General features: G+C 45.8%; 2 protein-coding genes across 3 annotated transcripts in view; both read left to right on the top strand.

Annotated features, from left to right (window-relative positions):
• LOC135820828 (uncharacterized) overlaps window positions 1-22392 on the top strand; it is a 189246-nt gene that overhangs the window by 85958 nt on the left and 80896 nt on the right. The gene's annotated exons all lie outside the window — the stretch shown is intronic.
• LOC135820832 (uncharacterized) lies at window positions 1296-20678 on the top strand. Of its 2 annotated transcripts, none has more exons than XR_010554214.1 (3): window positions 1296-1308; window positions 11069-11099; window positions 18853-20678. XR_010554214.1 is itself a non-coding variant. In XM_065333872.1 (3 exons), exons 1-3 carry the CDS (start codon window positions 6177-6179, stop codon window positions 19128-19130), a joined length of 339 nt encoding a protein of 112 aa, XP_065189944.1. In that variant the 5' UTR covers window positions 5725-6176; the 3' UTR covers window positions 19131-20678. The 2 variants fall into 2 exon arrangements, 1 of the variants encoding a protein (XP_065189944.1); XM_065333872.1 differs by lacking the exon at window positions 1296-1308 and adding an exon at window positions 5725-6206.

The following is a 22392-nucleotide window of genomic DNA, read 5'->3' as shown; positions in this document are numbered from 1 at the left end:
TGTGTGTGTGGTGGATGTGTGTGTGTGTGTGTGTGTGTGTGTGTGTGTGGTGTGTGTGTGTGTGTGTGTGTGTGCGTGCGTGCGTGTGTGTGTGTGTGTGTGTGTTAGTGTGTGTGTGCGAGTGTGCGTGTGTGTGTTTGTGTGCTTGCCCGCGCATGCGTGCATGCTATATGCCTGTGAACTTTAAATTTTGTCCTATGGTTGAATGTGGTGACTACGTTGATGGAGTTGCTTGTTGATTTTTATTGCGTAATGCACACATGTATCCAAGGTGGGTTTATTAGTGAATGTTAGTGTTTGGTTTCTTTAGTAGAACACTGTATGTACAGTCGTTGTCAAAGAAATGCAACCAAACTATTCAAAAGTAACACAGTGTTTCCATTTCCATTACATCATGCACGGTCCAATAACCTCTACGAGGACTGTAGGGGCAGTAAGGGCTTTGGCGCTGGTTTCAGCCGACGGGTTCGATTTCTTTGTCTAAGACTAGAACTATATCACAAGCATATCTACATGTTTCGAGCTGAGATGACCGCTTCACCAAGCTCAGTGGTTAGAGCATCGCTGGCCTCAAGCAAAGGTCCCTGGTTCAAGTCTTGGTGGTGACAGTCAATTGTTTCTTCAGACTTTTCCCGTTTGTGTCCTTCTCTCAACCTATGAATATCTACATATACATGTAGATTGCAGTGTTGTAAGGTTTGCGGCTTACCAATGGCTTCCATCTTCTTCTTTTTGTTTGTGTTCCTTGACTGGGATCATCGGCTGAATTGTGGGCTGCGGTGAATTTCAAAGACCAAAGTATACCCTGCACAAATGCGTTTGATAAGTAACTACAAGAGATGGGTCATGCTTCTTTGTTATCCGTTTTGGCTCTGCTTGGTCATTATGAGTGGCTGTTAGTGGAAGGGATGTTATATGGGTGTGTGTTGATCTTCTGCTGTCAAGTTCAGAGCATACACAAAAACGATAATGGTGACAAAAGTTCTAAAGGTGGTGACAAAACTGACAGTGCTGGTCGGACATGCATACACATGGCGCTAGAATTTAACCATGTGCATGAAGAAGACAATTGATTTGAGTTTCGCACTAATGCTGCCTCATATACATGGAAAATAAATCGACGACACGGTGAAACAAACGGACGTCGTCACGTCACGTCACTAAGGCTGCTGGTTTTCAACACTTTTGCTTATTCCTGTTGTGTGTATTTGTGTGCATGCATGCGTGCGTGCGTGTGTGTTTGTGTGCTATGTGACCGGGACATGTTGTTCTATACTTATGGTGGCCTCTTTGCAGCTAGAGCATCTCGTAAGTAACTTTGATAACTGTTTCGTTTATTTTAGTGGTGTGCACACTGCACAGGTAGTCGGGTGCCCGTGCTACCCGGGAGGACCTCGGGTAGACGGGTACAGAATAGTACCCGAAAACCCGAAGTCGCAGATGACATGATGTACAGTGCACATGTACAAATTCATGTAATACTCCGCATGTCTACCCAGTGTGTAAGGGAAGGGGTGCATTGTTGTGTTACCATGGAGACATTACCCGATCGAGGACCCGTGCTACCCGTGGAGAACTACCCGAACCCGATACCCGGAGAAAATGCTGCTCGACTCATCCCTAGTTTATTTACGCTTAAAAACAATTTGCACTGAACGTACAATATGGCCTCGACTATTGAAAAAAAAGAAGAAAAAAGGCAACCGAGTGCACGCGCACGCTTGTGGACAGAAAGTTCGTACTACATGTATATGACAACACTGACTTTGTTCAAATCACACTTGAAAATAGCTCGTCTTCGCGAAAGTTCGCTGTACAGAAGTTTGTCGAAAACGAATAACTTTGACTTGCATTGATGCCTGGTCAACCATAGGATTAGCCTTAGTTTGTATTAATGGAAAGTTCGCCTTATCAGTGTTCGTCCTAACGAGGTTTGACTGTCTATCCATTTCAATTACAGTAAAACCTGTGACTAACGACCACCCCTTGGGGCCAGAGAAATCGATCTTTAGTGGCAGGTGGTCCTTGGTTAGAGGGTTGCCTGGCATAACCATAATATGAATGTCAGACTGTCCGTGCCTGGCGAAGTGGTCTGTAGTACCAGACTGGTCGCTAGTCACGGTGGTCTGTAGTACCAGACTGGTCGCTAGTCACGGTGGTCTGTAGTACCAGACTGGTCGCTAGTCACGGTGGTCTGTAGTACCAGACTAGTCGCTAGTCAGGGTGGTCTGTAGTACCAGACTGGTCGCTAGTCAGGGTGGTCTGTAGTACCAGACTGGTCGCTAGTCAGGGTGGTCTGTAGTACCAGACTGGTCGCTAGTCACGGTGGTCTGTAGTACCAGACTAGTCGCTAGTCAGGGTGGTCTGTAGTACCAGACTGGTCGCTAGTCAGGGTGGTCTGTAGTACCAGACTGGTCGCTAGTCAGGGTGGTCTGTAGTACCAGACTGGTCGCTAGTCACGGTGGTCTGTAGTACCAGGCTGGTCGCTAGTCACGGTGGTCTGTAGTACCAGACTGGTCGCTAGTCAGGGTGGTCTGTAGTACCAGGCTGGTCGCTAGTCAGGGTGGTCTGTAGTACCAGACTGGTCGCTAGTCACAGTGGTCTGTAGTACCAGGCTGGTCGCTAGTCACGGTGGTCTTTAGTTACAGGTTTTACTGTACATCATGCACTGTCCAAGAACCTCTCTGAGCTTTAAGGGCTTTGGCGCTGATTTCGGCTCACGGGTTTGATTTCATTGTCCACGGCGATGTCATAGGCATACCTACATGTATATACATATTGTAGTGGTGTAAGGTTTGTTGCTTACCAATGACTTTCATTTTCTTCTTTTTGTGTTCCATGACTGGGATCATTGGCTAAATTGTGGCCTGCGGTGAATTTTGCAGAGGTCAGAATTGAGAAGAACCGTAAGTAACTAGAAGTGATGCGGTTCTTTGATATCTGTTTTATTCTGCTTGGTCACAATTAGTAGCTGTCGGAGGAAGGGACCTTATATAGGTGTGTGTTGGTCTTCTTGTGTCAAGCTGATAAGAAGCATATCTTTTCGTTTCGGGAGAATGAAGTTGAAGACACCACTGCAGCTGTACTTATGGTGGATAAATATGGTGGTAAAGACACACCTGACAATATGGCGGTAAACACACGCCTGCCCACACACGCTCTCTAGGCTGCATTCCTTTGTCAACGACTGTAAATCAGAAGCATATCTACATGTGCATGCATATTATGCTGTTGTAAGGTTTGCTGCTTACCAATGACTTTCATATTCTTCCTTGTGCTCTATGACTGGCATCATCGGCTAAATTGTGGGCTGCGGTGAATTTTGCAGACCTCAGTGGATGAATCACGGGTAAGTAACTAAGAGTGACGCGCTTCTTTGATATCTGTTTTGTTCTGCTTTGTCACAATTAGTAGCTGCCAGAGGAAGGGATATGATATGGGTGTGTAATGGTCTTCTTGTGTCAAGTTGATAAGAAGCATGTCTTTTCGTTTAATTATTATGAAATGACGAGGCACTTGCAGCTTTGAACGCTTTTGCTTATTCCTTTGTGTGTGTGTGTGTGTGTGTGTGTGTGTGTGTGTTTGTGCGTGTGTGTGTGTGTGTGTGTGTGTGTGTGCGTACGTGAGTGCGTGCGTGCATGCGTGCGTGGGAGGGTGTAACAGGTGTATTTATCCTAAAATACTCTGTAATAAGGCTTCCTGCCATGAAACTATAACTTGGACCTATCCTCTGGGAGTGTCTTGGGGACTGTTTAGCCAGGGCAGCTAACATGTATGTGTGCGTGTTTTATTTGTGAGATCCACTCTGATTTAGCTGTCCACACTCGTAGCAAGTATTGCCTTCACCAGGGGCAGGGGTAACTGCAGTTGGATCCCGGGACGGACACTCTGATGCCGTCAATTCTTTTCGGCACCTTGTCCTCACCCACTTAGGGGCCGTCCGGGGTTACCAATAGTTTTTGCAAAACGAAAATTTTTAGTATTTTTCAGCACCCACCCACCCACCTATCTTTTCTGCAGGTAAAACGAATTCGAATAAAATATTGATGTCAATTTTCGGCACCCAGAAGTAATTGAGCATTCTCCATCCGCATTCAATAGTTATTTTCAAAAAGAAACTCCTTCAAACCCACCCACTTCCAAGCGAGAAGTTTTCGTTTTGAAAATACTATTTGTAGCCTTGGACGGCCCCTTAGGGTCTTCGGCCGTTGGGCGATGCAATAGCCAATTGAGTCATCTTTCCAAGATTCCTTTTTGAGTTTCTCTCCCCTCTCCCGGGGAGACTCACGTGACCAGTTTTGGCAATGAGCAACACGTACAAGTGTGTGTGCGTGTGCGTGTGTGTGTGTGTGTGTGTTTGTGTGTGTGTGTGTGTGTGCGTGCGTGCGTGCGTGTGTGCGTGCGTGCGTGTGTGCGTGCGTGCGTGTGTGTGTGTGTGCATGCGTGATGAAGGGATTTGAAGCGGGTTTTTTGGTTGGTCTCCTTTCGTAAGTGCACAATGAATAAGCATATCCCTTCCTGAATGATTTGGCACTTCAGTACAGGCTTGCAATGTGACCAGGACATTTGCTGTATATTATGTATTTCGAAGTAGTTGGATGCTTCGCGGCAGGCAAAGAGTGAGGCATGAGAAAGTGCAAGTTTCTGTCCAGCATCTTTTATACATGTGTGTGTTCTCATTCACTTTCGCTTTTTCCTCTGTGTGTGTGTGTGTGTGTGTGCGTGCGTGCGTGCGTGCGTGCGTGCGTGCGTGCATGCGTGCGTGCGTGCGTGCGTGCTATATTCCTGTGGACATTTGTTCAATGGTTGAATGTGGTGACTACGCAGATGTACAATAAGAAGAAGGTAAGTGCCATATTGGAGCCAGGACCTTTCAGAGCTGTTCTCTTTGCTTTCCCAGACATAGAACTATAGTGGGTGCTCCATGTTATCTTATGCATGCTACCGATCTTACGCAGAAGACCGAATATTCGATCACCACTCTGTGTGTTTCATGCTATGGTATTGTGTACTCATCTGGTTCTGTAAGTGCCTGGGTGGAATTTGCTTAGTCTTGGACTATTTCAGTCTGCCTATGTTTTTCTTGATCTGTGAGAGATCTACATGATAAAAGTGCTGATATGGGCACCTTGTTGATTTTTATTGCGTAATGCACACATGTATCCAAGGTCGTTATATTAGTGAATGCTAGTGTTTGGTTTCTTTAGTAGAACACTGTATGTACAGTCGTGGCCAAAGAAATGCAACCAAACTATTCAAAAGTACCACAGTGTTTCCATTTCCATTACATCATGCACGGTCCAATAACCTCTACGAGGACTGTAGGGGCAGTAAGGGCTTTGGCGCTGGTTTTAGCCGACGGGTTCGATTTCTTTGTCTAAGACTAGAACTATATCACAAGCATATCTACATGTTTCGAACTGAGATGACCGCTACACCAAGCTCAGTGGTTAGAGCATCGCTGGCCTCAAGCAAAGGTCCCTGGTTCAAGTCTTGGTGGTGACAGTCAATTGTTTCTTCAGACTTTTCCCGTTTGTGTCCTTCTCTCAACCTATGAATATCTACATATACATGTAGATTGCAGTGTTGTAAGGTTTGCGGCTTACCAATGGCTTCCATCTTCTTCTTTTTGTTTGTGTTCCTTGACTGGGATCATCGGCTGAATTGTGGGCTGCGGTGAATTTCAAAGACCAAAGTATACACTGCACAAATGCGTTTGGTAAGTAACTACAAGAGATGGGTCATGCTTCTTTGTTATCCGTTTTGGCTCTGCTTGGTCATTATGAGTGGCTGTTAGTGGAAGGGATGTTATATGGGTGTGTGTTGATCTTCTGCTGTCAAGTTCAGAGCATACACAAAAACGATAATGGTGACAAAAGTTCTAAAGGTGGTGACAAAACTGACAGTGCTGGTCGGACATGCATACACATGGCGCTAGAATTTAACCACGTGCATGAAGAAGACAATTGATTTGAGTTTCGCACTAATGCTGCCTCATATACATGGAAAATAAAGTGACGACGCGGTGAAACAAACGGACGTCGTCACGTCACGTCACTAAGGCTGCTGGTTTTCAACACTTTTGCTTATTCCTGTTGTGTGTATTTGTGTGCATGCATGCGTGCGTGCGTGTGTGTTTGTGTGCTATGTGACCGGGACATGTTGTTCTATACTTGATGGTGGCCTCTTTGCAGCTGGAGTATCACGTAAGTAACTTTGATAACTGTTCCAATTATTTTAGTTCTGTGCACACTGCACAGGTAGTCGGGTGCCCGTGCTACCCGGGAGGACCTCGGGTAGACGGGTACAGAATAGTACCCGAAAACCCGAAGTCGCAGATGACATCATGTACAGTGCACGTGTAAAATGTCATGTAATACTCTGCATGTCTACCCAGTGTGTAAGGGAAGGGGTGCATTGTGGTGTTACCATGGAGACATTCCCCGATCGAGTACCCGTGCTACCCGTGGAGAACTACCCGAACCCGATACCCGGAGAAAATGCTGCCCAACTCATCCCTAGTTTATTTACCCTAAAATCTGTCACTGTTATGCCAAATCAATCAAGTTTGTTAGCCTAGGATCAAAATTGTCCCACTGTACTTCAAGTATATGTATATAGCAGAGGCACAATCTAACACACAGCCTGGCTGTACCATTGCCAGGGCCTTGTAGTACCCAGCACTGGTTTTCAGAAGGATGAATTCCACTCACAGGCACTGTAGTGCATTGTGCGGACCACGCCAACCCCACAGGAAAGGAAAGTTATGAATCCTCTGTGTTGTTACCAGTTTGTTAACACATCCAACCCTTCACAGGCTCCCAGCTGCAGGACAAGAATACAGTGCTGCCAATACTTTGCCCATTGGGCATCATCAGGGCCATGATAAGGAGTGTGGTTGGGGGGGGGGGGGGAGAGAGAGAGGCAAGCATGACATATAAAGGCAAAAGAATGTTCTAGAATTGTCAAGCAAGCAAACAGTCTTTATTTGAAATGTACCGTAAGACAACTGAGCAAAAGAAGAGAAAAATTACGACACATCCTAGAATAGTGTCAAGTGTGGAAATGCTCAAGTTGAGATGTGTGTATATGACATGGGAGCATACTCGGCCCTACACTCTTCCTGATTTACGTGAACGACGCCTCAGAGACCCTGTCACCCGGAGCCCACCTGGAGGCGTACGCCGACGATACTACCTTGTATAGCCTGATATCCCTCGACACATCCCCAGCCGACGCAGCATTGAGCCTCCAGACTTCTGTTGATCGCTTGCATCAGTGGGGCTACAGATGGCGCATCTCCTTCGAACCGTCGAAGTCCCAAGCCATGACCGCCACTCTCCGCAGAACCCCCATCAATTTGCCTCGCATTGTCTTCGGCGGCACTCCTGTTCTTGAGGAGAAGGCTCTCTCTTTACTTGGAGTGACCTTTGACTCGAAGCTGTCATTCAGTACTCATCTCCGGAAGGTTGCCACTCGAGCCAAACAACGCCTGGGCTTCCTGCGCCGTGCAGCGCACATTCTCTCTCCAGCCGGCCGCACCACAGTATACAAGGCATTTGTTCGACCAGTTATGGAGTATGCCCCCCTCATCTGGATAGGTGCTCCGCCCAGCTACCTGCAACGCCTGAATCATATCCAACGCTGTGCTCTGCGAATCATCTGTCCAGTTGCACTATTACCTAGCCTGGCCATCCGTCGTACTGTTGCCTCGCTTGCCTGCCTATACAAGCTGCATTACCTGCCTGGCCCTCCGCAGCTACTCTCTGTTTTGCCACCGCGCCATTTCCCCTCATCCAGCCCCAGAACTCGCAGCGAGCATGGTAGCGTCATTGGCCATGACCACCAGCTCCAACACCAGCTGCTTGCATCTGTCCCGCTGGCATTAAAGCACTCGTTCCCACACTGCAGTATTAGTGACTGGAACTCCCCCCCGCCGCTCTTCTGTCCCAGCCTCCCCACAGCAAGGGAATACAAGCATTCAAAACTAATGTTTATCGCCATCTGCGAAGCACAAACTGGCTCTGGGCAGTCGACTCGCTATGATGATGCTCTCGTCGTTCTCCTCTATCCCTATCTATGCACCACAACTGGCTCAGAAAACCGACTCGCCATGATCAGCCATGATGATGCTCCTCTCAGTAACAGCCCTTGTAATTTGTTAATAGTCTCACAGTTTCTCCCGCACACTCGCTGGTGTTAACCCTTCCTTTCTTTTCATTTTGCTGACTCGTACAGCTCTATCTTTTGTTTTTGGTGCGTGTTTTTGGCCGTGATGCCGAGACCTCAGGTCGACAGAGCCATGAATGCCCCACCATCACTGCTGCGTCTCGGTGCAGCCCCTGCTCAATAGTTGTCACGTTCGTCCTAGTCTCAGTATCATTGTCTTTCTTTATTATTTTCGAGCTGGGAATGTGAACATAGTAAAAAATAAATAAATAAAATAAATAAATAAATAAAAAAAACATGTGCAAGTGCGATGTGTGTGGGGGTGGGGGTGCGTGTGTGATGTGCCAGGTGATAAAAGATGCCTGTCAGTATCCAGTGACGATCCAGTGAGGTCTTCATCAATTATGCCCCAGCCATTATCGCAATTGACTGCTGGTTTACGTTTCCGCATCTCGATGGCTTCAGGTAGTTTCCTTGATGGTAGCGAGCCCTCCCTGCTGAGAATCTTTGCCTGGTGGAAGGGCAGAACGTTGGAAGACGTCGAAAATTCTTGATGCTGGGTACGACGTGATTCGCAATTTTTGGACAAATCAGTTAAATGTGGAAGTAGAGTCCTCCTGAGTCGTTGTCCTTTCCTTGGTGGACAAATCTTTGACAAGAGTAGCTTCGTGTGGTCCTCAAGTTTCTTCTTTCCTTTTTTTTCGCGGCGAAAGCCGTTTCTTTCTGGGCGTTTTCTTTACTATTCTTAGGTAATGTATTGAGTATTTTTGAAAATTTCGATTAAATAGTAAATAATGGAGGGTTCCGTCGACCCTACGTCGCACGACGGAGAGAATGTCGACATGGGGATGTTGTATCCCTTCCATCAACCCCGGAGACTACGTCTTCCACCTCGAATCCGCCTGGAAGAGTTTCCTCGTCTTCTCAGCCCGTGCGTTTGTGGAGGAGTTCTGGTCAGGAGAAATCTCTTTTAGCAGTGCGAGCGTGCCACTCACCTGGCACCAGTTAACACTTCCTAACAAAGAAGGACGCAGCGGCTAGTTACCGCGCTAGCCCTTCACTCTTTGCGAAAAATGAGAAGGAGATGCACCCCACTGGAGTGCTCTCCTCTGTTGTTCCTGAATATGACGTCCATGAAAACCCTTGAGTGACCCTTTAAATTGTGTGTCACATTGAAAGGCCTTGAAAAGCTTGCTGTGAACGGCCTGTCATCAGAACTCATATCAGCCGGTCTCATAGGCATAGCCTTACCCCATTTTCATGTCCTGTGCAAGTTTTACTTGTCCACACCATTGCAGACTGCTGCTAGATGCTATTTCATTTAGTTGTCCAATAATACGGAGGATTAGCAAGACGAAATTCGCGTTCGCATTCGCTCTCCAAGGAAAGTCGAACTCAGTGACAGAATTCGCGTTATGAGAAGGATTAGCAAACAGAATTCGCACATGCATCATGTCGTTGACACGCCGTACATTGTGTACAGACAGTACAGCGTGGTAAATTTATGACTGCCCTGACACGAATCCGCGATTCGTGTTCCAACTACTTTTCCGAACGAAAAATGCGAAAGTTCGCAATCCAGTTCGCGAACTGAAAAATGTTTGCGAACGCGAACGCGAATTTCGTCTTGCTAATCCTCCGTATTTGCTCGCATTGTAAAAGCAGTAGAAAAAGACGCCTTCGATCAGGTCAAGTTGTGGCCACACGCTTCAACTCTAGGCCCTCAGGTGTGTGTGGTAGTGGTAAAGTATAAGTGTGCCAATAGAAAAGCAAGAAAAATTTTTTTTTTTACAAAACAACGTAATAGGGTGCTATTTAATTTGAGTGTCCAAAATAGCACATGACCTCGTACGATAGGGAAAACCCCAGGGAGCCTTCCCTACCATCGTCCTTGTCTCTCAGTAGTGCTCAGCAAATCAGTCTCTCACCGGCCACTCGGTCTCACCAACAATTCTGCGCACAACGTGCAAGACATAGAATTGACGAAACCTTTGACTAAACACTGGCTATTCGCCACACTTGTATCGCATGCACAACACTCCATTGGCCGACCTATTCCTCTCTTCACTGCAGCTCGCTGCTTCTCACGAGGACGCACGTGCACCAGTAGACAATGGGACCGGAACAAATCCTTTCAAAGAAGGACCAGACCCAAAGACAACATGAACTTGCAGACTGAACTTACGAACACGTCGTGAGACACTAGCGGCAAGTGAGTCGCTGATAAAGGCCAGCTTGATGACTGACTTGAACTCCGGGTCGTGTCTATGTTTGTTGTGATGCTAATGTTGCCGTTGAGCCGGGCGATGATCTTGGCATTGTCACGTCTCCTTGGCTACTTGCCTTGCTGCCTTTATCGCGGTTCGTGGATTGTCATTTTTCTTGAGTAGCGCTTTGATTATCGACGTGCTCCTGTCTTCGGCTTCTGGTGTCGACGAATTGTGGATGGCCTGAGAGAACTGGATTGTCTCATACATACATCTCAACTTGAGCATTTCCACACTTGATACTATTCTTGGACGAAATATTGGGAGTACTTTATTCTTGTCATGCAGCTGTGAGCATGTTCAGGGATAGAGGTGTTTGCAAGTGGAAAGAAAACGCTGCATTGGGGCTGGAGAGCATTGAGGAATTGTGACGTGTATCAGTTGTGGCAGCGAATGCAAATAAGTGACATTGTACAGTGACACCCTCAACGCAGCTCAGCACATATCAAATGAGTTGTTATGGATATTCAATTATTCATAAGTGATTATCTATACCTTCCAGCCATTCATTTTCTGAACTTGGCTAATTAGGTCTTTGTGATCAAAAGAGCTGCCTGATAGAATTCAATGCCTACTTGATATCTCATTTTGCTAATCATCATTTCATATCATTGTTATGGTGTTGTGTGCAGCGTCAGAAATTGAAGGAAATTGCCCTGGCCAGTAAGTTGAGTATTTCTTTAAAATCGTTCAGACACTCCTTGGTGCTTGTTACCAATTACATGTGTGGGGTATGGGAAGGCAGCAGGTGCTCAATTTCATGGATGAGTGAGACAGTTCCAAAATTAGTTTCAGCTGTTAGGACGTGATGTGATATGGCCCAAGTACTTCAGAGGTTTTTTTCCCCAGATATCTTACCATATTTAGCTTTGACAGCAAAGGCATGTAAAGGCAAGGGTAATTAGGGGAAGTTCATCCTAATATGAAAACGACACAACCCGTAGCGAAAAATGCACTGATTCCAATGGTGAAAGTCCCAGGTTGATCGGAGCAGTCGCTCCCGAGTTATACACGCTTCACCATTGGAATCAGTGCATTTTTTGCTACAAGTTGTGGAGTTTTCATTTTAGGGTGAACTGCCCCCCCCCCCCCCCGTCAATGTCTAACGACCGAACATCACCCGACATGGCCAAATTTCCGATTTCGCTCAAAGTTGGCTCATTTTATCCGGCCTGAGTGGACCTTGTTCGCCCACTATGACAGTTTGATCCAGTTTGGTTCCTTGGATAGTGGGGAAAAAAAGAGACTAAAATACGCACTGAAATATGGTACACAAACGAGGGGTCAGTCACTGCTGCTCACAACAACGGAGCGCGGCCAAACCAACTACAGTCAAACCTCATTAGTACGAACACTGATAAGGTGAACTTTTTTTTAGTACAAACTAGGGCCAATCCTATGGTTGGCCAGGCATCATATCAAGTCAACATTATTCGTTTATGGATAACTCTGTACGGTGAACTTTCATGAAGACGAACTAATTTCAAGCGTGATTTGAACAAAATCAGTGTGTAGTACGAACTTTCGGTCCCCGTGGATACACTGGCTGAAGTTTTTCCCCAATAGTCGAGGCCTCTTGTGCTGGCCAAATATGTCACAAGGCGGATGTAATGCTGTTATGAATTCATTGCACACTGTACTCGCCTGTTGCTAGGTTTTGTTATGAAAAAAAAGTTTTACATTTGCCACAGCATGCACGTTCACATAAATACAATCCATGTTGTGAACTCTCTGATTCTCTTAATTAAGTGTCAGGAAATCACACGGCACGAGAACAACTATTTCTTCTTAACGGTATATTTGACTTCAATCAAATATAATAACTAAAGTCTAAGACCGCCAACTATTTATAGCATGAAAAGACGGCGTATATGGTGGGTCCAATGTTATTAGGCATTATGCCTGTTTTGATTTCCACTATAAATAACGTATACAACAACAACATATCAAAAAGGCATATACATAATTATATAACATAAAATGACAGCGTGTACAGTAAATCGCCCATAGCGCATTTAGCATATACTATGGAGTCAGCATCAGTGTTACGGCGGAGCCGAGACACAACATTGAAATGGATACAATGTCATAAGTGAGAAGGCCTTTCACACTTGAGAACTTGTGGTTTTGGAGCAATCCATGTGATATGCATAGCAATTTCTTGTCAGATCTGGATAAGAAGAACTCCCGAGAAGACAAACAAACTTGTTCAGTCCTTTCAAGTTCGTCCTAACGAGGTTTGGCTGTCTAGTAATGTTTATTCATCCAACTTTCGATTGGCGACTTGCTGAGTCCCTCGAGTGAATCGATCAATTCAGCCTCTCCAATGGCGGCCATTACGAAGGCCATCAATCTTCACGCGCCAGCAGCAGCAGGGTTCCGTCCTGAAATTGGGGTAGACCACCACCATAGTCTGATAGTCTGCTACAACATGTCTCCAAGCGCCAACGAGTGGTCTTGAATGAAGTTATCCACTAGTTATCCACTAGTTATCCACTAAAAATCACTTGGGGGAAATAGTCAAATTTCGAGCTCTCCAATGGCCATGCACTAGCCGAATCCAACTTCATGGCAGGAAAGCACACACAGAGCATCTCCACATGCCTTGTCGCTATGCTACCATCACTGACATATCAAGGGCACAATCCCTTCTCTCGCAGAAACTCGAATGAAGCCGCTACGAAGCGTCATTTGCTGAACAACAGCCCACTATGATGAAAAAGAAGAACTGCTCCACAACAACAAATCGGCAAGGACTGCAACAGTTGTGCAAGATGGCCCAGATTGGGCCAGAACGATCTCTTGTGCTGGGCAGCTAGTGCACATGAGTTTCACATGCGTGCCACGCTCCCATCAAAAAATTCAACAGTTCTCTCAGGTTGCCATGAATTCATGAACCCATGTACTTCTGGTGCATGCGCGGTTACATCATGCATTTTCACAATTTTTCAGGTACAGGAGGGCCGCGGCTGTGCCCCAAAGAGAACCTTGTTTTTCAATTCTTGATTTTCCAACTCCAATGCATACTAGCGGTCGTTAAGAGCAGGTGGTCGCTAAACACAGAGGTCGCTTACACCAGGGCTACGTAGAATCTAGGTCATGATTTCCTACTTGTGCGACGAGGCATCGATGCACACGAGAAACTCACGTGCACTGGCTAGGACTGCCCTGTAAATTTGGACCATCTTGCGCTACTGTTGCGCTCTTTGCTGATTTGTTGTTGTGGAGGAGTTCTTCTTTCTCGTCATGTTGGGCTGTTGTTCAGCAAGTGACGCTTCGGGGCGGCTTCATTCGAGTTTCTGCGAGGGCAGAGATTATTCCCATGATGTCTCAGTGCTGGAAGCGTAGCGAAAAGGTATATGGAGGCTTTCCTGTGTGCTTTCCTGCCACGAGGTTGGATTCGGCTAGTGCATAGTTGTCGAAGAGACCGAAATTTGACTATTTTCCCCCAAGTGATTTTTAGTGGATAACTTTATTCAAGACTATCACTTGTTGGCACTTGGGGACATGTTGTAGCAGACTATGGTGGTGGTCTAACCGTAATTTCAGGACATAACCCCGCTGCTACTGGCCCTTGAAGATGGCCTTGGTAATGGCCGCCATTGGAGAGGCTGAATTGATCGATTCGTTCAAGGGACTCAGCAAGTCGCCAATCGTAATTTGGATGGCTTAATATTTCTAGGTAACTTGGATCGGTGTGCGAACATAGTTGGTTTGGCTGAGCTGCGTTGTTGTGAGCAGCAGTGAGCCCTCGTTCTGGTACCTTGTTTGAAGGTGTTTCAGTTCGTATTTTATCGATTTTTTATTTTGGTCAATATCGAAAGAACGGAGGGTTTCTGAACCGAACTGTCATAGTAGGTGAATGAGGTCCACCTAGGGACAGAAGGAGCCAACTTTGAGCGAAATCGGAAATTTGGCTATGTCGGGTGATGTTTGGTCGCTACAGACATTGATGAACCGAACGAGCTGAACCAATATTCATGAAAAGCTTCATTGAATTTGAAAGCAAATGGATGAAGGATAAGGAAAGAGGGACAAATGACAGTTGTTCCTCTTTGTTTGTCTTTCGTGTGAAAAGGAAGCTCATGATCAACAACAATGAACAAAATCCTGAACTAGTTTTTGTACAACACTCTTCAGGAGGCGATGTTGTACTGATGAGGAATGAGCTGAGCCAAGCTAAAAGGTGGCTTAGGCATAATTTTTGGAAATTTCTTTTTTCATGCCAAAGTGATGTCTATATATCCAACGTCCATCATGGAAATTTTGGTGCCCATCTGAAATGTATATGTGCCATAAATAAGCATACATTGTGCACATGTCACAGAATGGCTGGTATCAATGTCACTAAGGATTCCAAGACCTTCCCAAACTCCAAGAAAACATGGGACAAAAAGTGGAGACAAAGCTTAGCAGGTGTGCAAGCAATACAAGAAGAATGAGCACTTGTGTTCAAATCAGAAGATCCAAGAAAGAAGAAATAACAGATCTACATTTACAAATAATCTACGTGGAGATAAAAGTTTAATAATAGCTATGAAAAGTATGAATGCCGCAGACATCACCACGCAACATGACAATTTGTTCAAGGTTTGGTTTTGTGTGTTTCCAAAATCGATTTTCACGCTCTGATCATCAGTGGAAATACGGAACTAAAGAGATCAAGGGAAAAACAAAGGTTACAAATCCAAAGAAGTGTGACACATGACGGGTAACTTGTGGTAAGTATTACAAAAAGTGAGAACTAAAATAAAGAGTAAGTGTGACAAACGGGCATGAACAGTGCAGAAACAACTCATGAACACGGTACGCATAAGCCCGATTTGTGTAAGCAAAAAGAACATGTTTTAGCACTTAGGTTATTTTCGTGAGTTTGCACCCCGTGTTCATGAGTTGTTTCTGCACTGTTCATGCCCGTTTGTCACACTTACTCTTTATTTTAGTTCTCACTTTTTGTAATACTTACCACAAGTTACCCGTCATGTGTCACACTTCTTTGGATTTTTAACCTTTGTTTTTCCCTTGATCTCTTTAGTTCCGTATTTCCACTGATGATCAGAGCGTGAAAATCGATTTTGGAAACACACAAAACCAAACCTTGAACAAATTGTCATGTTGCGTGGTGATGTCTGCGGCATTCATACTTTTCATAGCTATTATTAGATCTACATTTCATCATGACTCATGTCATTTTATCATGCAAGACGAATTTTCATATCCTTCATCATGATGCTGTGACTATATTTTTCGCTGGGTTGGGGAACGTTGCATCTTACCAAGACAGTCCATCATACTCTCTCCAATCACCTATGTCAGGATGAATTAATCCTTTCACAGTGTAGCTTGTAGTGCTGTGCCAGAGATCTACCTCCATTGGTGTACTGCCCTCGCACCTACATATAGGTCCAGTAGACTGCACATCGCTAACAAGCGGCACTGGTTCTTTGTCCGTCCTAGTCCATGTCATTCTCCTTCCTTGCCAAGGATACTGGTAGAAGGCGCCACGGGACAATATGCTGGCAGGTAGAGTCAATGCATCGCTTCGTCGTGTGGCACTATTTCCTTGAATCGAGGAAATTTTGGAATCCAGTACGCCACGTCATGAACACTAAATTGAAGGTAGCCAAAACAAAGTGAAACATCGCAGCAAGAGCCAACTCACCAGGCCGCTTGTCAGAATGATAGTCGGAAGGCTCGTAGACGTCTCCCCATAGCTATATTCGCCGCTCTAGTCGTGGCCATGATAAAAAACACAGCCACTATGAATGAGCGACTCTTCCTCGTCAAGTAGGTTTGGGCGCACACGGACACAGAATGTCATCCTGCTCACCTCCACATTCTCTAGAAGCTCCATTACGATCTCTGGCAGCGCTGAGGAATCCCCACAACGATGAAAGAGGGAACACTGAAGAAGTGTTGCTCAAACATAAAAAGGCTTCTCTCTTCATCCGCTTGCAAACTAAATTACTTGAAAGTGAATATTTTCGCGATCGCGCTCGAGTAGAATTTTGCCAACTGTGACGTTTTGTTGATTTTCTCGATTTGTTGGCAAAACACGAAGCCACTTTTTAGCTTGGCGCGGCTCAAATATGAAAGTAACTAATCCTATGTAAAGAAATGAACCTAACAAAGTGAGACCTAAAACTGTATCAAGCTTGCACTCCGATGTGTGGTGACAGATAACTCGCAGGAGTAAGGAATGAAAGATGCATCGCAGCCTTCTCGGACCATTACCATTGGATTCTGGGCCCTGAAGACTACAGGTTCTGCGAAGTCCATTGTCGTCCGTGCTTCTTTGAGCATGAGAACGAGATGAAATTTCGAATGAAATCTTCCGTAGAAATGCCTATCCAGTAGGGTGCACTCCTCCCAATTTGGTGGAGGTGCACAAATTCAATTGTGACATAGCAGGATCAGAATGTCGAAGCTTCCTCGGACCAACACCATTTGGCACAGCGCACAGAACCCTACAAGTGATGACACTTGGATTTAGACCAGACTTCCCCTTAAGGCATTATGACAGAAGAAAACGTGCGTGTTGCTCCCTGCATGGGAGCTCGCGCTTCTCCTGCCGACTTGACTGGTTGACGACTGCCAACTGGAGCACATGAAAAGTCCATCGACCCTTATATATTAGCTTAGCAAACCTGGAAGAAAGCGCCGTTCCCTGCAAATTCCCATGGAAGGCTGAAAATGGGCTTCTCAAACATGAACATGCCCGTCATGTGATGGAATTTCATTAGCCTACTCAAGCTCAACTGATGAGGGGTGAATTCCCGGAAACACTGCTTATTGAGCAGGGAGTGGTGCTTTCATGAGGGTTTGCCTAGCTACTGGAAGGTTCGACGTGCTCCTCATGTTCTGCGGACGGCAGTCACGAGTCAGTCAAGTGTCCAGTTGCTGGTGTGAGCTGCATGTAGGAACAGCCAAGTTAGTCAGAGAGTTGTCAGAGATCCTGTGAGCAAACATTTGCCTAAGAGAGGAAGATTTGTCTATTATTCCGACGACCTGAGAAGGAATGATCGCAACCCATGCAAAAGAGGAAGCCCCAAGTTCCCTTTCTCCTGCCCATGTTCCTGCCCATGCTCCTACAGTCCATTCATCCAAAACACAGGCACCCTAATCTTTTGATGTTCTGTGCAATTGAAGAGCTGGAATGCGAAACCCACTAAATCCATTTCATCACTTTCTGGATGGCCAAAAACGAATTCATTTATGTGCGGTTTGTATCTAAATCCATATTTGGGTTCCAGTTTGGAAATGATTCTAGTCAGATCTAGAATGTGAATTTTGTCTGCTATTGCCCCTAGATCATTTGCTTACACTGAGCTGAGATTCTGATTCTCTCAAATTTGATGCTTATCGGTTTTGCATCTCAGCTCTTCAATTATTTATTGCAACCCAGATTTAACCCTTTGCAATTTGGCGTCCATGGTTCGATTTCGAACCATGGATGTATGCATGTGCATATGCATGTGGGTGCAATCAAACTTTCGGTTCTCGGCCAAATCCAACAATCAAAAGGGTCTAGGTGGTAGAGAAAACTCTCAGCTATCGCCTCGAACAGGTCCGAAGTCTCTCCTATGAAGTTTGAGTGAGCGGCAAGCGACGGAACATTTTGAATTTTCTGCGCTGCGTGCTGCAAGTCAGCAGTGCGTGAAAAAAAGGGATTTCCCCAGCTTCATGACACGCGGCACGTGCCAGGACCGGCAAGGCGCGAAGTCAGGGCAAGGTACTAGGTAAGCTTCTACTCGAAAAAATTGAACAGTTCCGAGCTAGATTCAGTGAAATGGCTACAGGGGACTAATTTAGTCTCAGATCTGAAGCTGGACTCGCGTTTGGAGCGCGTTGTGGCGGCCAATGAGTATTGCTCTTGGCGAATTTGGGCTCATTGTATTTCTCTCATTAAGAGCTTTCCAACGAGCCCAAGAACTCCAAAATCGGTGAAGTAGAACCAAAGTTATGTTAGAAATTGAGTGCGCATTTTCGTCACTGCCACAAATTCCGAGGAAGCAAAAAAAGCTATGGACTCCAAAGGGTTAAAGCAGGTTTTGAACCTCAATTCCGGCCAGATGTAGGCTTTAAAAGCCCGTGGCCACGACTTGTTTGGATGAATGGACTATAGGGTGCTGGATGGTCATTGCTGTCGTTGAGCACTGTACTGCACGACAAACATGCGCCCGTACTGCCATACAGCAGTCATGTACAGCATGGCCGGAATGTTCAATCCGTTTCAGGAATACAGAAACTTGGGAATTTAGTTATAGTATAACCTTCGGATGAACGGACGTTTTCGTAATCTTTTCCGGCTGGGTTCTATTATTGTTGCCTCAAACTTTGATTTCCAAAACTTTTCCAATGTACTAGTAATGAGATTGCGTTATTGTCTACCTTTGTTATGCCCGTCAAACTACAGAGCTCCGTACCTTCTTCCAACCTCAGTTCTGGGAGTATCTGCAAGCACAAGTCCAAGCAAGAAGGATTGCAAAATGTGTTGTGGGTGGCGTCTCTGGATCATCGAGCAAGCGGCGGGGAAGAAAGAAAGGTGGCGGCGCCGAAGGAGGTGGTGGAGGGACGTATGCGCTCGGGCAGAGCGAGGCGTGGACCATGTACTTAGTGAACCGCGACGGCATAGGTCGGCCGGTGCCCGTTCCGGCTTCGCTTGCACTGGGCCGGCAAGCGAAGCTACTGTGAGCATTACAAACGCTGACGTTTGTAATGTGCTCATCACCATGACAGTATACCGAAGGTCCCTTGAACTAGTGTTCCGCTCTACAAACACGCTTGACACCAGTATCACTGTAAGTAATACTCGGGTACAATTGATCGAAGAAAACAGAAAACAAGAAAAAAGAATATCCTTGATTCAAGAAAAACAGAAAACGTGAAAACAAAAGACTATTCTTGGTCGTAGCCACAGACTTGAGTAATCAGAGCCACACGGAGAGAAAAGCTCTTGTAAAAGACTTCCCATGGCAATGGGACATTTCTTCGGAGATTTCCAGTGTCCTCCACCCGTTGGCGCTGGTAATGGTATGCAGTATGCCATGCATGCAATGAGCCTATGATGGGCTCCACTGCACCAGAGACACTGGTGTAGGCGCATATTCAACATACTGAACTTGCCTCGGACAATTAAAATGTTATCGCAGCAGACTGGCTGGGCCTCAGTCGATCAAAAATAATTTTTGTGTATGTTTTTTTTGCCTAGCGTATATCCTGACTACATGACTGTCTTATTGTGTCCCCATACATTTCTTTCTATGATGCCGCAACATTGCCCTGGCATCTGAACAACCATTTCCGTTTAAAAAAATATTGTAATTCATGCATGATGCCTTTTGTTGGCTCTTCTGCCTGGATTTCATTGACAAATACCATGGATCCTTCCATGAGTGACATGCAAACTGTACCTATTATTATGCATGTTTTAGAACACATCATGGTTTCAGTCTTTGAGACAACCGTTGTATTTTTTTTATAAAGCTCTGTTCTTCTAGGAATGAGCCGTCACGCGGCTGTCCACGGCGGATGGTTTCCGCCAGCTTCGAATGCGATGTACGTGTATGGCGGTCCCATCCCCACCGGGAAGGTGCGTAGCCTCTTGGAGGCTTCTTTTTTCTGTATTTTTTCTGATCTCTCAATGCCGCTTGCCTTGCATGTCTATCATTGCTGCTGTTTGTTGATGCAGTATGCTCTTTGCCTGCTGTGCATAAGCCGTATAAAACTTGTCGAATGTGAACGGACAGCAGCCTGTCGTTACCTCTGTGCATTGCCAGCATAATACTTCAGAAGTGTGTTGTCTTTCAATGAACTCCACGCTCGCCCGTGTGCTACTCTGCATCATATTCACTCGCTCAAATAGTGCTCAGATAGCGCTCGAATAGTGCTCAGATAGCGCTTGAATATAGTGCTCAGTGCATGCCGTCCATTGCATCGGCCGTTGGAATGTTTTTACTGCTATGTTTTCTATAGTGTCGCTTACACGTCTTGTTCTTTGGCACCCCGGGGTATGCCGGTCTTAGAGCTATGGACTTTTGATGATCATGATGATGATGGTGATAATCTACCGGTGTTGATACTTGTTATATCATGTGACCATTGTCATGTCATGTGACCATTGTCATGTCATGTGACCATTGTTATGTCACGTGACCATTGTAATGCCAATTATGCCATGCAACCATTGTCATGTCACGTGACCATTGTCATCAGTACAACCAGCATGGCAACTCGCAGGAATACTAGTAGACGACTGAGAATGTGCAGTGCCTGTGCGTGCATGTAGGAATGGGTTATGCTGGCGGGACTTTGGCAGGCATCATAGTGGGCGCATGCATGTCAGATTGGATTACACTGGCGCTACTGCATGATATGTACTGTCGTGGACATGGAAATCCGGTCGCACGTCTAGCGGCCACAGGGCGCTGGCCATGCAGTCGTAGGTATGCAGCACACGCATGCATTATCATGATTACTAGTATGCGCTGCTGGTCGCACCGGATAAACACGATTGTGCACTGCATGCAACGTAACATTCTGAGGGCGCCGGCCTCGGTCAATCGACTGGATTTCCAGTTCCAAGACAGTATATAAGCCTCTATAGCGATATATTCCGGAATCCCACACCTACAACTGTTGTAGGGTGTAAGGTCCTTGAGCAGACCTGGAATACAGGGGGGAGGGGGGGGGGGGCATGTTGGTAGGGTAATACTTTTTTACAAGTGTCACGCCCTTCCGGCCCCGGGGAAATGCAGAGAAATAGAACATGGCAGACTACCAGGGCACATGTATATTTTCTCCAAACGCATTGGACACGAATCCATCCCGTGGCCTATATTGTATAATTCGAGAGGAATGGCGTTACCTGCACGAGCTTTAATTGTGCCAAAGTAATAATTATTTGAAAAGGTGGTCCTGGAAGCTGATCCTCACGACCTGTTGGAGGGTAATTCTATTGTCGTGGACATAGAAATCCATGTACATGGATGTGTGTACCGCTTCACACGGCTGCATGGCCTGGGGCCGCTAGACGTGCGGCCGGATTTCCATGTCCACGACAGTACCAGGTAGTGCCCATAGTAACAGTTTTGAAATTGGCATTTTTAAAACTACTTATACAGCATTAGTAGTCATGACAACTAACAGGGTGCTCGGTAGACCGAGGTGTCCGTGATTTCCATGTCCGGAGAAGAGAGATATGACTCGCCTTTTCTGCATCTCACACAGTTAGAACAATATCAATGAGAATAGGGTTGACGGGGAACAGGAAGGAACAAATGCCAAAAGATCACGAGATCAAAAGATGATGAGGATGGGGGGGGGGGGGGGCTAGGACCTGTCCATGTAATTTGAACCACGCGGCCGCACAGGGAGTGTACAGTCAACTTTGCGTATAACGATACTCAGCGGGACATCAGAAAAGTGTCATTATTCGCGAATTGTCCTTGTACCCAAAGTCTCATTATTATGGACTCAGATGGAGAGCCAAGGTTTAATTTATAAAAAGAGATGTATAATTATATGTATCACAATTAGATGGGACTTTGCTCTGGGCATGGAGATCCTGTCGTTATTCACGTTATATCCGCAGTCGGTTCTAGCAAAGTTGACTGTAGCAAGATGCGGTGTCTGTACCAACCAGCGATGGTTCAACACACTGTAAACAATATGACATATTCTATACCCTGACATGCTAGGCAATAGTAGTAAAACTGCACTGGTAGTTTACTACGTCAGGGTTAGGCTTTCCCCAAATCGGCCGGCCGAATAATCCGCCGAAAACGAGACATGGAAAAATCGCTCAGCTTTTCGCCGATTTTGAATGGTTCCCTTGAGAATCGCCGAAAATCTATCAAATGTTGTAGCAAAGTGCCTCTACGAACGAATGATGTTGCTGCAAGGATGACCACCTAAGCTCTCTACTTCAGTGCTTGTAGTACTAGTGCGTTGAGGT

The sequence above is a fragment of the Sycon ciliatum genome, chromosome 7 (assembly GCF_964019385.1).
Source record: "Sycon ciliatum chromosome 7, ocSycCili1.1, whole genome shotgun sequence".
Lineage (NCBI taxonomy): Eukaryota > Metazoa > Porifera > Calcarea > Leucosolenida > Sycettidae > Sycon > Sycon ciliatum.
This window is presented reverse-complemented; position numbering and strand designations above follow the sequence as displayed.

Coding starts and splice junctions, on each gene's coding strand:
- LOC135820832 (XM_065333872.1), top strand. CDS start 6,177: ATGGTGGCCTCTTTGCAGCTGGAGTATCAC. Junction 6,207..11,068: donor CTTTGCAGCTGGAGTATCAC/GTAAGTAACTTT, acceptor TGTTGTGTGCAG/CGTCAGAAATTGAAGGAAAT. Junction 11,100..18,852: donor GAAGGAAATTGCCCTGGCCA/GTAAGTTGAGTA, acceptor GTCAAACTACAG/AGCTCCGTACCTTCTTCCAA.